A 15,400-nucleotide genomic window follows, 5' to 3' on the forward strand; every position below is an offset into this window, starting at 1 on the left:
CGTATTCTATAACGGAATTGTCGAACACTACATTCTCTAAATCATTAGTGGGAAAAGACCTTCTATGAATAACAATACATTTTGACTTATTCGGGTTTATACATAAGCCATTCATAGCAGCCCATGAAAATATTTGATCCAAATCGTGGTTTAAGTTACTTATGCACAAGCTAGTTTGATCACGAGGACAACACGTAAACAACTGCACATCATCAGCGTAGATATGAACATTACAATACTTAAGGACATCGGGTAATTCATTGATGTACAGAACAAATAATAGAGGACCCAGGATAGAGCCTTGAAGGAAGCCTCTTAAGACATGTAGGAAGTCAGACTTTTCACCATCTATACATACTGCTTGAGTCCTATCGCCAAGATATGATCTTATAAGGGCAACTGCATGACCAGAGAAGTTAAATAGGTTTTCCAGCTTCCTACAGAGGAGAGTGTGGTCTACAGAATCGAAAGCTTTGGAGTGGTCAAGAAGTGTTAAGAAGGCAATGTAACTTTCATCCACTCGCTGACGAATTTCGTCTGTCACAGATAATAGTGCCGTTGTACAGCTCCGTTTTGACCTGAAACCGGACTGACTGTCTGACAGGAGCTTGTATTCATGTACATATGATACGATTTGCCCATGTAGAATACGTTCAACGACCTTAGAGAGGAAAGGGAGTAGGCTATTGGTCGATACTCATTATTTTGTTTACGGATTGGAATAACTTTTGCAGCTTTCCAGTATATTGGGAAGACACCGGTCGTCAAAATTGAGTTGATCAAGTAATGTGGGGAAGGATTTTTGGAAGAATGACTTTTAAAAACTTTGAACATATACCATCAAGCCCCATTGCGTTAGACTTCACAGAGAGTATGGCTTGGATAACATCACAATTATCGACACAAACAAACTCGAAAGGGATAGTGTCAACATTAACACGCGCGGAGTAGTTATCAATGCACACATTGTCGGCTGAGTTTGGTAGTCTTACAAAAGTATCGTTTTCGAGATATCGACCAAAATGTGGACCAGGGTGACCCAGAACATCTTCTGTCGGATACCGCTAATTTATTTATATATGTCGTACCACGAACAGTATTCCTGCCAAGATTCCAAGGGCTTTTGATTTCGCCCTGCAGAACTTTTTCATTTTCTTCTACTTAATATGGTAGGTGTCACACCCATTTTACAAAGTTTTTTCTAAAGTTATATTTTGCGTCAAAAAACCAATCCAATTACTATGTTTCATCTCTTTTTTCATATTTGGTACAGAATTATGGCATTTTTTTCATTTTTCGTAATATTCGAATCGAAAAAGTGGGCGTGGTCAGTCGGATTTCGGCCATTTTTTATACCAATACAAAGTGACTTCAGATAAGTACGTGAACTAAGTTTAGTTAAGATACATCGTTTTTTGCGTAAGTTATCGTGTTAACGGCCGAGCGGAAGGACAGCCAGTCGACTGTGTATAAAAAATGGGCGTGGCTTCAACCGATTTCGCCCATTTTCACAGAAAACAGTTATCGTCATAGAATCTATGTCCCTACCAAATTTCAAATTTTTGTTCGACTTATGGTATTAAAAGTATTCTAGACGAATTGAATGAAAAAGGGCGGAGTTACGCCCATTTTTAAATTTTCTTTTATCTTTGTATTTTGTTGCACCATATCATTACTGCAGTCGAATATTGACATAATTTACTTATATACTGGAAAGATATTAAATTTTTGTTAAAATTTTTTTTAAGTGGGCGTATTCGTTATCCGATTTTTCTAATTTTTATTTAGCCCACATATAGGAATAGGAGTAACGTTCCTGCCAAATTTCATCATGATATCTTCAATGGCTGCCAAATTTTAGCTTGCAAAACTTTTAAATTAACTTCTTTTAAAAGTGGGCGGTGCCACGCCCAGTGCCCAAAATTTTACTAATTTTCTATTCTGTCTCATAAGGTCAACCCACCTACCAAGTTCCATCGCTTTATCCGTCTTTGGTAATGAATTATCGCACTTTTTCGGTTTTTCGAAATTTTCTATTTCGAAAAAGTGGGCGTGGTTGCAGTCCGATTTCGTTCATTATAAATAGCGATCTGAGATGAGTGCCCAGGAACCTACATACCAAATTTCATCAAGATACCTCAAAATTTACTCAAGTTATCGTGTTTACTGACGGACGGACGGACATGGCTAAATGAATTTCTTTTTTCACCCAGATCATTTTGATATATAGAAGTCTATATCTATCTCGATTAGTTTATGCCGTTACGGATTACCGTTATGCGAACAAAGTTAATATACTCTGTGAGATCTGCTCAGCTGAATATAAAAAGTGGGTGTGGTTATAGTCCGATTTCGTTCATTTTAAATAGCGATCTGAGATGAGTGCCCAGGAACTACCAAATTGCATTAAGATACCTCAAAATTTACACAAGTTATCGTGTTTACGGGCGGACGGACGAACGGACATGGCTAAATGAATTTATTTTTTCGCACAGATCAATTTGATATATATTTAATTTAATTTATTTATTATTACGGCTGTTTAGGCCTAAAACTTAAATTACTAAATACAATTCATTATTAAAATACTCAGTTCTATTGGATATGCTGTCGGAATGCCATGTGATTTCGATCAGCATATTAATTAGCATAACAAACGGACGAGTCTGGGAGTCACTCTTTTAAGCGAGGTTGGAAAGAACGCGTTTCCAATCCTCCAGTGCTCCCAGCATAGGCAATAAAATTTTGAACATATATTTTCATTTCTGACGCTGTGGGAATGCAAGAAGATTCCGATCAGCACAGCTCAACATGTAATGGGAGGTTGAAAAGGACGTGTTTCCAATCCTGTCCCGAATTACGCTGAAAGCACGTTGTGCCTCATCAATTTTCTGTCGGGCGATCCATTTACGGTTAATCATTCGGCAGCTTAAGGCTTAGCTGGTTGTGCAAGTCTATATCTATCTCGATTAGTTTATGCCGTTACGGGGTACCGTTATGCGAACAAAACTAATATAATCTGTGAGCTCTGCTCAGCTGAGTATAAAAAAAAACACATGGCAATACCCAGGGATGCACCTTAACGTTAAGCTAATCGTTTATCAAAAAATTTCCACCGTTTCCGTTGAAACACTTCGAAATATTATCGATAAAGAAATTATCAAGATAAATTGTATCTCGTTTTTAACCGAAACGAAAAGCTTTCGTTAACGTTAAAAACGCTAACAAAAACGTGATATTTTATGTTTGAATTGTGCTGGCAATGCTATAGCCATGGTGAAGCCGTAAGGTGGCAACAACGAGCGCACATACACACACAAACTCTATGTAATTTGTTTGTGTAATTCGTTGGTGGTAATGTCAAAAATACTCTGAGAAATGTTTGTACTGTCAAAATTCATGAGAAAAGTTGCAATCAGCTTGGCTAATGCTTTCACCTTTAATGACTCCGCCATCAATCAGCTTTGCCAGCATAGTTTGAAATTAATAATCAACATAAACGATTTGATTTCGTTTTGATATGGCAGAAAACGAAACGAAATCATTTCGTTAATTTGACGATCTTAACGTTAATAAACGAAACGAAATGACTTCGTTTCGTTTATTAACGTTGATTATCGTAACGAAATGATATCGTTTCGTTGGTTAAGCATGCCTGGCAATACTTAATATGCCGCTCGAATCTTTTGAAAATCTCTTCATCGACTTCAAAAACTGTAGGTGTTGTGATATTATTTGTAACCATCTTTTCTTTTAAAAATAGAATTTCCCTAGACAAGAATCACTAATATGAACTTATGGTGCATTATAATAAAATTGAAAAAGGTCGATAAAAAGTGGCAAATAGGGGTTCTGTATCATTCGCCAAGCACAAGTGATGCAGCGTTTATCGAGTACCTAAATGAAATAGTAATCGATAAATTTGAAAGAAGCAAATGTAATATACTAATCGGGGAGTTTAATATAAAGATGAACTACATATCAACATATAGTACAAAATTGAATGAGATATTTTCTGTGATGGGTATGACCCAAAAAGTAGAATTTAATACTCGAATTACAGATGCAAGTGCATCTAAAATTGATTTATTATATTCAAATTCAGATGAAATTCAGTGCAATAATTTGCCTGCATACAAAATTTCAGACCACGAAACAATAATGTTCAATATTAAAACGTCTAAATCATACCAGATGAGAATGACCAAGAAAATCACAGCTTGGGATAAATATAATAGTGAAATCTTAATAAGCATCCTAAGATCATGTAACTTCAACATAAATGAAAACCTACTAATTGATGAGAAAGTCGAATTAATGAACAACATAATAATGCAAGCTATGGATAGTTTAACGTATAAAAAGAAGTTCATATCAAGCTAATGAATAAATGGTACGACAGAGAATTGGCGCAAATGAATAAATGCAAATATAATAATTATAAGCTTGCGATACAAACAGGTGATTGGAACGAATATAAAAATATAAATCGTATCTACAAAAAGCTAGTAAAAATAAAGAAAGTTAAATATATGGAAAATAAAGTCGAAATGAATGAAAATAACGCCAAAGAAATGTGGAAACATCTCAAGCAAGCGGTTTGCTTAACGAGAGATAACGAATGGATTAAAAAGGCGATAATAGATGGTATGATGGTAGAAAATGAAACTGAGCTGGCAAATGGTCTAAATAGGTTCTTTATAAATAGCGTAATAGAAATTAATAACATCATAGAACCTTGCTGTGTAGCACTAAGTGATGTACAAGTCAATTCTAGATTAAAATTTGCCAAAATAACAACAGATGAAGTTATTAATATTCTGAAAGAGTTCAAATATAAAATAGGCGGCAGAAAACTTTTATCTGATGGAGTACTTAAAGACTTTATATCGTATACAGGATATTTCTACGCACAAATAATCAATAACAGCCTAGAAGAGGGTCTTGTACCAGAAAAGTGGAAAACGTCAACGGTGATACCAGTGGAAAAAGTTAAAGACAGTAAAACCTGAAGAACTTAGACTCATAAACACCCTGCCTAGTGATTGTAAAATACTTGAAGCTTATGTTAAGAACCAGTTAACGAAATACCTTGAAGATAATAATATACTAGCCCACCAACAGTCAGGCTTTAGAAAGAAACATTCATGTGAGACAGCTCTTAATTTGGTGATACATGACTGGAAAGAAGAGTTAAATAATAAAAAAAAGTGGTTGTTTCAGTCTTCCTTGACCTCAAACGAGCTTTTGAAACAGTGGATAGGGAGATCTTAATCAAAAAAATGCAACGTATTGGTATAACTGGTATAGAACTTGACTGGTTTCGCAGCTATTTGAAGCAGAGGAGACAGAAAACGGTTATAAATACCGTGATGTCTGATGAATTGGAAGTACCCATAGCGTTACACAAGGCTCAGTTTTGGCACCGATACTGTTCTTAATTTATATTAATGATATAGTTAACGCTATTGAAGGTTGTGAAATTAAACTATTCGCTGATGATGCATTAATAATGATTAGTGAGAATAATATTGTTACGAATATTAGCAAAACTAAGGAGTGCTGCCGTCTCTAAGCCGATGCTAAGCAGTGACGTGAATGCACATCAATAATTCAATCATTATGTATCTACATAAACGAAACAATAACTGCGTCTACATATATGTACCATGTACGTATACGAGCAGCGGAGAGTCAATGCACTAACACATGCATATATCTAAGATACTCCTATAAGTATGCAATGAGAAAAACTATAAAATTGTGCAATTTTAGTTATAGCTGAGAAGTTTGAGAGCTCATGGACAATGCTAGTATATTCTAGAAAATGCGAACGAGGAAACCAAAGAGTATAAAAGGCGACAGATGTAGAGGCGCTGTAATTCAGTTTGATTTGAGTTGTCAAGCAGTTCCGATTAAGACGATACTAGCGAGCAATAGCAGTATTATTTTGAATAGTAGAGTTTCATTTGAGTTATCAATCAGTTTGGATTAAGCAAGCTATTCGTTGCACAGTTTGAGTGTTATTGTGAAGTATTTTAATAAAGGCCATTTTTCCATTATTCAATATTGGAGTTATTTATTCAACAGTTTAGCGATACGAACCTAGCAAAAGGGCAAATAAGAGGATTTGCAGAAAACTCGTTACAATTGGTGTCAGAAGAGGAATTGTTGAATAAATTCCGAAGACTTCGAATACAACTTGGACATGGCAAAGTGGAGTGAATTGAAGATCCAGCAGCTGAAGATGGAGTTGGAGAACCGTGGATTGAATACAAGCGGCATTAAAATCGAACTTCAAGCACGCCTACGAGAGGCAATGGAAGCAGAAGGAATTAACGTGGAAGAGTATGTCTTTCCTCTTGATGGCGAGGAGACAACAAAAATTGAAGAGAAAAATGAAACATCGCAGAGTTACCAGCACAGACTTGAACGTGATATTGGCTGCAATATCTGCACAAACGTCGACAGTAACATCGAAAATTGAAGCACAAGAAACACGTATTTCAGAAATGTCGACACAAATAACATCCAAGATGGAAAAACAACTAGAATCGCAGGAGAACCGTATAACAGCGAAGATTGAAGCACAGGAAACACAAATTTCTTCACAACTGGAATCGCAGGAAACCCGCATAACATCACAATTGGAAGAACAGAAGACATATTTGGCATCTCAACTGGAAGCGCAAGAGGCACGTATATCTGAAATGTCGGCACAAATTTCGGAACAGGTATCATCGCAGCTCTTTGTGAAACTGGAAGAGCAGGATGCAAAAATTTTACAACTCGAGGACAAAATTGATGCCGAAATAGAAGCGTTAAAAGGTCGTATAGAGCAGTTACAACTAAACCGCCCAGCTGTTTCAGCACGCAATCCAAAGGTAAAAACACCATCATTTGGCGGTTCCGTTCCTTTCCAGGCCTTCAAGCTACAATTTGAGAAGACCGCAGCAGTGAACAACTGGAATGCGGAAGATAAAGTTGCTGCACTGTTCGTGGCATTGAAGGGGCCAGCAGCGGAAATCCTACAGACTATTCCCGAGGGAGAGCGGAACAACTACGAAACATTGATGAGCGCTCTAGAGAGACGAGACGGAACTGAGCATAGGAGACAGATATACCAAATGGAGTTGCTGAACCGCTTCCAGAGGCCTGGTGAAACATTGCAAGAGTTTGCGTCGGATATTGAAAGGCTAGCACATTTAGCGAATGCGGATGCACCCGTGGAATACACTGAAAGGGTAAAGATTCAGAGCTTTATAAATGGCATACGAGATGTGGAAACGAAGCGGGCTACATATGCGAATCCAAAACTAACATTTGCTGAAACGATATCGCATGCTCTGATTCAGGAAACAGCGTCGCTTCTGTGTAAGCCAGTTTTCAAAGCACGCCGTGTGGAAGTAGAAAGGCCAGAGTGGGTAGACACGATTTTGGAAGCACTGAAGGGATCTCAACAGAAGAATGCCGGAGTTATTAAATGTTTCAAGTGCGGCAACCCAGGTCACATTGCACGTCATTGCGATCTTGGTCCTAATAGTTCCAACAATGTGGGTGGCCGTAAACGCAAAGCTGGCGGAAATGAGCAAGAGCGTGTCGGATGTAAAGAACGAAAACGTGCCCCGGCTATTGAATGTCCTGTGATATCTGTGTCGCAGATTGGAAGGAAATCAAGCAGTCTTACCATCAGAGGGAATGTGGATGGTAAAGAGCGTGTACTGTAGATACGGGGGCATCTCATTCCTTGATTCGATCTGATTTGGTCTACAGGAGAGTAAAGTCATTACCTGGAGCAAGGTTGCGTACGGTCACAGGCGAGTATATCAAGTCCAAGGCGAAGTGGTATGTGAGGTATTAATTGGAAAAGTCATGGTTCTACACAAATTCGTTGTGGCGGAGATCGTTGCAGTCATATTGGGAGTGGACTTCTTGGTTGACCATGACATCAGGATCGATATGCGGAGAAAAATTATGCGCTATAAGAACCAGGACATACCACTTAACTTAAGTTTGGAAAAAGGGTTCCACAGTAATCGGGTACTGGTGGAAAAGACTCGACAAAGACCACGAAAATCAAAATCAAAAGTACCTGCGAGAGAAACACTGGCATTGACAAAACCTAAAAGACGCAGGAAAACGAAGCAACGAATTTCCGAGAAAGAATGCGAGGGTAGTTTCAAGCCAGAGCGCACTACTGTGGGGAAACCTGGGAACGATACTGATTATGCAAAGCAAATCTGTCCAGCGCAAGCTCTACGAAGTAGTTCATCGGCCAAACAACAGAGTGTGAAGGAACGAACCAGGGTATTGAGTGGTACGATGAAACACAGGTACCATGAGAACAATAATTCGAAAGGTTTCTTGGCGGGAGATTTGGTACTGTTATACAACCCTCACCGGCGGAAAGGTGTTCCATCCAAATTTCGGTACAGTTGGGAAGGCCCGTACAAGGTTGTGAAGAAGATCAGTGATACCATCTACCGCATACAAAGCATTGAGAAACCACGGAGTAGAAAAGTGATACATTAGGCGATGGTAGCAGCGTTTAGATCGAGAGATTTGTCTGATCGGGACGATAAGACTTAGGTGGAGGGCAGTGTTACGAATATTAGCAAAACTAAGGAGTGCTGCCGTCTCTAAGCCGATGCTAAGCAGTGACGTGAATGCACATCAATAATTCAATCATTATGTATCTACATAAACGAAACAATAACTGCGTCTACATATATGTACCATGTACGTATACGAGCAGCGGAGATTCAATGCACTAACACATGCATATATCTGAGATACTCCTATAAGTATGCAATGAGAAAAACTATAAAATTGTGCAATTTTAGTTATAGCTGAGAAGTTTGAGAGCTCATGGACAATGCTAGTAGATTCTAGAAAATGGGAACGAGGAAACCAAAGAGTATAAAAGGCGACAGATGTAGAGGCGCTGTAATTCAGTTTGATTTGAGTTGTCAAGCAGTTCCGATTAAGACGATATCTAGCGAGCAATAGCAGTATTATTTTGAATAGTAGAGTTTCATTTGAGTTATCAATCAGTTTGGATTAAGCAAGCTATTCGTTGCACAGTTTGAGTGTTATTGTGAAGTATTTTAATAAAGGCCATTTTTCCATTATTCAATATTGGAGTTATTTATTCAACAGTTTAGCGATACGAACTTAGCAAAAGGGCAAATAAGAGGATTTGCAGAAAATTCGTTACAATATTAATTCTGCACTTTCTAAAATACAACATGAACTGAATAACCTGTATAAATGGTTGTGCGGAAATAGACTGAATCTTAATATAAATAAAACGAAATTTATGATAATAACAAGGAGGAACGTTAATGAGGATATAATTGGTTTAAAAATAAATGATGAAAGCATACAAAAAGTTGACAGTATAAAATATTTGGGAATTATAATTGATAACAAACTCAAGTTTGAAGAACATATAAACTACACAGTCCAGAAAGTTGCGAAAAAAAATTGGGGTTATGCAGAGAACATCCAAATATATTCAAAAAAAGTACAAAATAATTATATATAAGTCCATTATAGAACCGCACTTTGTAAACTGCCCATCTATTCTATTCATTGTGTCAGACAAAGAAATAGATAAACTTCAAAAGATACAAAACAGATGTATGAGATTTATTCTTAAAAAACCTAGAGATACTCGTACGGCTGATATGCTGAGAAGTTGGAACTGGTTAAGTGTCAAGCAAAAGATTTTTTTTCACGCTATGAAGTTTACATTTAATATTAAAAGTGAAAATGTACCTGTATATCTAAGTAAAAACGTAGTATTAGTTAAGCAAACACATAACATTAATACAAGGAATAAACATAATTTCAAACTGCCTTTATTAAGAACTGAAATAGATCAGCAAAATATTTTTTATAAAGGTCTAAAAAGTTTCAATGAACTGCCTATAGATATAAAAAGTTGTAATGAAATCGTAGCTTTTAAAGCAAAACTTTATGAATATTGTAAAACCTTAGCAATAAAAGATAGTAAATTGTAATATAATTTAATTTATGAATTAGGCTTTTTGCCGTAATAAATAAATGAAATGAAATCAATTGATTACCACGTTCACTTTCTATATAAAAATTAAAAATACTCATATGGAACACACATACAAATTCGAGATCTTGAGCATCTAAAATGTAAAAAAGTACATACATATATTCTTCATAAAAATACATTTACACAGTAATTTCAGATATTAATTAACGGAGTGAGGACCATCGACTTCGCTGTTTCCCGCAATGTTTTCATATCCAGCTAAAAGTTTAAACATTAAAAGACCCATAAAGCTAAATTGCTGTCACCCAATCGAAAAATACGGTACAGAGTATAGGAAACACATATGTACATATTTCAAATGATACTAAAATTTCGGCGAAGGTTTCAAGCCCGGGTCAAATTTTTCTCAGAACGAAAATAGCGACCTGGTAAGCAAAGTTCAGAGAGTGCTCCGATTCTAGAGGGAAGTGGTCCACGTCATCTTAAATGCAGGCAGCGCTGAAGCACCCAACGAAGGTGATAATGTTCCACCCGCCTTTAACAATAATTGCTACTGGAGCATTCCACGGTTGGTATGGGACAAATCGTACACACGTTTTCATTTTTAGACCCTAACTAAAGAAAAAGCTATAACTTTTTTAGACAAAGTATTTAGTGCATTAATATTGTGTGGTAGGTATATGTCTAAATAAAAATATAAACCTGCTCTTGAAATATTTGTATGAGTGTGTGAAAAATCGCAAAAAAAGCATCCGTTTGTAGGGGACACCAGTCTGTCCGGAGAAAATTTAGCGAAACTATTAATAATTAAAAAAAAAAAAACAAATACGAGACACATGTCAAATTCAACTTTCAAATTACGATTTTCCCTTATACTATTTAGCGTAGTGTATTCCGCCTACCACACCGAAATTCCTGAGTTCAAGTCCCGAGCAAAGGAACATCAAGTTTTTTCTCAATGGAAAAACTTTTTCTAAGCGGGGTCTTACCTCTGCAGTGATTTCAAGTGTATTTCTGCCGTAGAAAGTTTCTCAGTGAAAATTCATGTGCCTTGCAAATGTCATTCGGATTCGGTGTAAAACCTGTAGGGCGATTCCCTCGAATTTGTAGTAAAAATTAAAAGGAGCACGATGCAAATTGGAATAGAAGCTCGGCATAAAATCTCTTCCGAGGTTATCGCGCGTTAAATTTATTTTTATTTTTTAGAAAAATTTTATTGTTTTGATAAGAAATTCCTATGGCGAAAAATTATTCGCATTTTGGAATAAATTTGTTTGAGTAAATTGATATCTTTGTCACAGACTTACAGAGCGTCGATTAAATTTGGAAGCTAACTTCGAAAAATGGAGAACATTTTTTTTTACTTCTGCTCGATTTCTTAAAAAAATAGGTTTCGGCCAATATCCAGCTGTTTGTATATTGTAATACTTCTCAGAACCAATTAGGAAGTCTAAGTGCGGATGGATCCGAACATTGTATACTCAGTTGTGCATTTTTATCGTATTTGTATTTGTATTTATTAAATTTTTTCTTTCATTTAGTGTTAGGTCTTTGATATTCAGAGTAATAAGGAAAGTGCGTCTACTAAATTTTTCAGCGCTAGGTGAACGCCTCTTCGAATTATGGCCCCCGAAACGTGGAAAAATTATGTTCATTTTTTATGCATTATTAACTAAATAATAACGTTTCTTGGTCTCCAAATTTATATATACATATTTAGGAATCTTAGATTTCTAACTTCATTTAATAACAACTCGCCAAAATACAATATTTGATGCTAACTAAACAGCAAATCAAAGTCATTAAATTTGTCAGGAAGAGTAAGAATAAAAACGGAGATGTCAATTATTATCATACAATTCAAATGTTTAGCGTTGCCAGGTTAGCCGGGCTGTGATGTGGTAGTATATGTACATATAAAAAGTAGGCGTGGTTATCGACCGATTTTGCTCATCTATATATATATATATAAATCAAATTCTGTGTGTATGTTCGCTATGGAAACGTATTTCCCACACTTCAATCATCACTAAATTGGTTATTGGTTCCTTCGATCAACAGGAAGGTTTTAGGCTAAAAATAATTTCGATATATAAAAGGGACGTGGCACCTCCCATACAAATGGAATCTTTGGTACTGCATAACTTTGAAGGTATACTTGACAGAACATTGAAATTCAGTAAGGAGTTATATAAGGTCAATCCCTAACACCACCAAAAAAATGTGGAATTGGGAAAAAGGGGGCGTGGCACCTCCCATACAAATGGAATATATTATACTGCATATCTCTGGATGTAGTAATGGTAAGATAATGAAAATTGGTAAGGAGCTATATGACGTTAAGTCCTAACACCTCCAGTAAAATGTGGAATGGGGAAAAAAGAGGCGTGGCACCTACAAATGGGATTTTACAGAACTATGGCTGCCGTACAAACTTAAGTTATTTTAACACCTAAAGTTTGAATGCATTGTTGAGTTTGGCTGTTATGCTTTTTGGACGTTTAGTAATCTACCGCAGTTAAAAAAAAATTTTAGTTTCAGTCTATCTACATATGTACATCTTCTATAAAAATTAAATTCTGTGTGCGTGTTCGCTATGAAAACGTGTTTCCCATACTTCAATCATCACCAAATTTTGGCTGTAGGTTCCTTCGATAAAGACGATAGTTTTTCATATTTCAGAATTAAGAATTTTTAATTTAAATGTTTTTGTTTTTTGGCTATGCAAACGAATTATCAAAAGGGGCGTGGCACCTTCCCTACAAATGGGATTTTTCAGAACTATGGCTGCCGTACAAACTTAAGTTATTTTAATACCTAAAGTTTGAATGCATTGTTGAGTTTGGCTGTTATGCGTTTTGGACGTTTAGTAATCTGCCGCAGTTAAAAATTTTTTTTTGTTTCAGTCTATCTACATCTTCTATAAAAATCAAATTCTGTGTTTGTGTTCCCTATGAAAACGTGTTTCCCATACTTCAATCATCATCAAATTTTACCTGTAGGTTCCTTCGATCAAGACGAAAGTTTTTCATATTTCATATTCCAGAATTAAGAATTTTAAATTTAAATGTTTTTGTTTTTTGGCTCTGCGAACGAACTATCTTAGCTCCTAAAAATGATCATGTTAACAAAATCAATGGTCGCATTCAAAACCAATTTCCTGGTGAAACGACGAAATATAAATCGATCGACACAGTTACAGATGAAGATAAAATTGTGAATTATCCAACTGAATTTCTAAACTCCTTAGAACCAAAAGGAATTCCTGGGCGTATATCAACTTTGAAAATTGGCACACCAATCATGCTGCTTCGGATTTAAACCCACCAAAATTGTGCAATGGAAACAGACTTTGCGTTTAGAAATTAATGCCGAATGTAATCGAAGCAACAAATATCAGCGGTAAAAGCAAAGGTGAAGATGTGCTCATACCACGGATCCCAATGATTCCTACAGATTTGCCATTCAATTTTAAGCGCTTAGTTTCCTGTACGCCTTGTTTTTGCAATTACAATCAACAAAGCACAAGGACAATCGCGTACTGTTGCAGGCTTAAATTTAGAGTCCGTGCTTTTCCCATGGACAGCTATATGTTGCTTATTCTGGAGTTAGAACACCAAAAAATTTGTTTATCTTTGCACCAAACGAATAAACCAAAACTATTGTGTACCCACACCCCAGCGGGTTAGGCGATCAGAATATACCCGCGGTAGGTATGCCTGTCATAAGAGGCGACTAAAATACCAGATTCAAGGGGTCGTGTAGCGCAACCCTTCAGGTTGCCAGCGCAATATATAGCTTCTCCAAACCCAATTGTCAACCTCACCTATCCGCGGCGAATCCTGTTTCACTAACAGACGAGGCTCTGGCGAACCCAAGCTCCTCATGGAGCTTGGGGGTAGGGAGGGAGGGAATGGCCTGAAGGTTTAATGTGGCCTAATAAATCGTTCCCGAGATGGTCGGGCAAGCACCTTAATAGTGCTATGGTACCGGAGCGTAGCGGATTTGTATCCGGCAAAAGACCATCACATCGATAACACTCCCCAAAGCCTTCGGGGAGCAACCTTATCGCTACAACAACAACATTGTGTACCCACATGCATTACAATAAGATACAAGAATAAAATGTTTTAACAGAAAATTTTACCAAATATGCGTACAAAATTCAATTCAATTTACAGAACAATAAATTAAATTATCAACAAATAAAAAAGAAAAAATAACGCAACAAACATTCGATTTCGGGCGTTACAACGTACGCCGGGTAAAGTCTTAAATAGCGATGGAAGACGGGTATGCCTCAAAATTCAGTTAAGTTATTGTGTTTAAGGGCAGACGGGCGAGTAGACTTGGTTTAAAGAATGTACTTTTGCATTCTTATCCTTTGAACGTTGCTCAGTTAAGTATACAATCATTATTTTCTTATTCGTCGTTAATATTTGTTTTCATGTCATTTTTCTACGAAGGCTTTCGTTTTTGTATAAAACGGCTCAATAAGAACATTTTCAGTCCGCACCAAACCCGTATCGTGTTATATGAATCGCAATAGCACTGAAATGGTGATTGGGATTGAGCTAATACGTGAAATAGAGGCAATGAGTACGTATTAGATCAACAAAGTATTATCATCATTTTTACTAATAGCTCGACAGATTCTCAATTACCTATGGTTTGATTGAGATCAGTTTTCGATACGTGATCATATAACACGATACGGGCCATTATTTTCATATATCTTAAAGTAAGAACTGGAAAAACACTTTTCAGCCATCTACAAGCAATTACGTGTTTTTTAAACTTAGTTTGGAGAGTATGTACTTTCATTTGCCAAGTGAGATTTGTTTAAGATTAAATAATTAATCTGTATATACATACCTGCAAAGCTGCGTGCTAACCAATTACTATAATCATATTCATCATCATATTGTGCACGCCTACGTTGCTCATCCCAATACATACCACCGCCATCGTGCTCATCACTAAAACCACTATTTCCTCGATGTGATTGTGCCAGAGCGCGTTGGGCACGGGACTCTGCCAAACGTCGTTGGCGTGGAGTAGGTTTAAAATCAACAACCAAATCCGGTTGAACCTTCCGTTTGTATTGAAGACGGTGACGCCGTCCCTTCATGTGCATCTCCTTAGCATTAGGATCATTAAATTTGCAGTCGCACAATTTACAATTGAAACTTAGAATCTTTCCTTCATCATCCTTTAATTCCTCTATATACTCGCCACCAACTGGTTTAATATTATCAAGATTCTCCCCACCGGCAGCGCTATCATCTTCATTATTTGTATTAAAAATAAATAAAAAATTATTAACCTTATTAAAAAAACTACTCAAATATGCTTTAAAACATTTATATT

General features: G+C 36.6%; 1 protein-coding gene across 6 annotated transcripts in view; it reads right to left on the reverse strand.

Annotated features, from left to right (window-relative positions):
- Nucleotides 1-15,400, reverse strand: part of Zn72D (Zinc-finger protein 72D) — a 73,822-nt gene that overhangs the window by 56,846 nt on the left and 1,576 nt on the right. For all 6 annotated transcript variants that reach the window (XR_010953573.1, XM_067788298.1, XM_067788296.1 and 3 more), the window contains exon 4: nt 14,906-15,316. Coding sequence is in view for 5 of the 6 variants with exons in the window: in XM_067788298.1 (XP_067644399.1) it covers nt 14,906-15,316 (411 nt within the window). In the remaining variant the exon portion in view is untranslated. The remainder of the gene's footprint in view (nt 1-14,905; nt 15,317-15,400) is intronic.

The sequence above is a fragment of the Eurosta solidaginis genome, chromosome 5 (genome assembly GCF_040869045.1).
Source record: "Eurosta solidaginis isolate ZX-2024a chromosome 5, ASM4086904v1, whole genome shotgun sequence".
NCBI classification, from domain to species: Eukaryota; Metazoa; Arthropoda; class Insecta; order Diptera; family Tephritidae; genus Eurosta; species Eurosta solidaginis.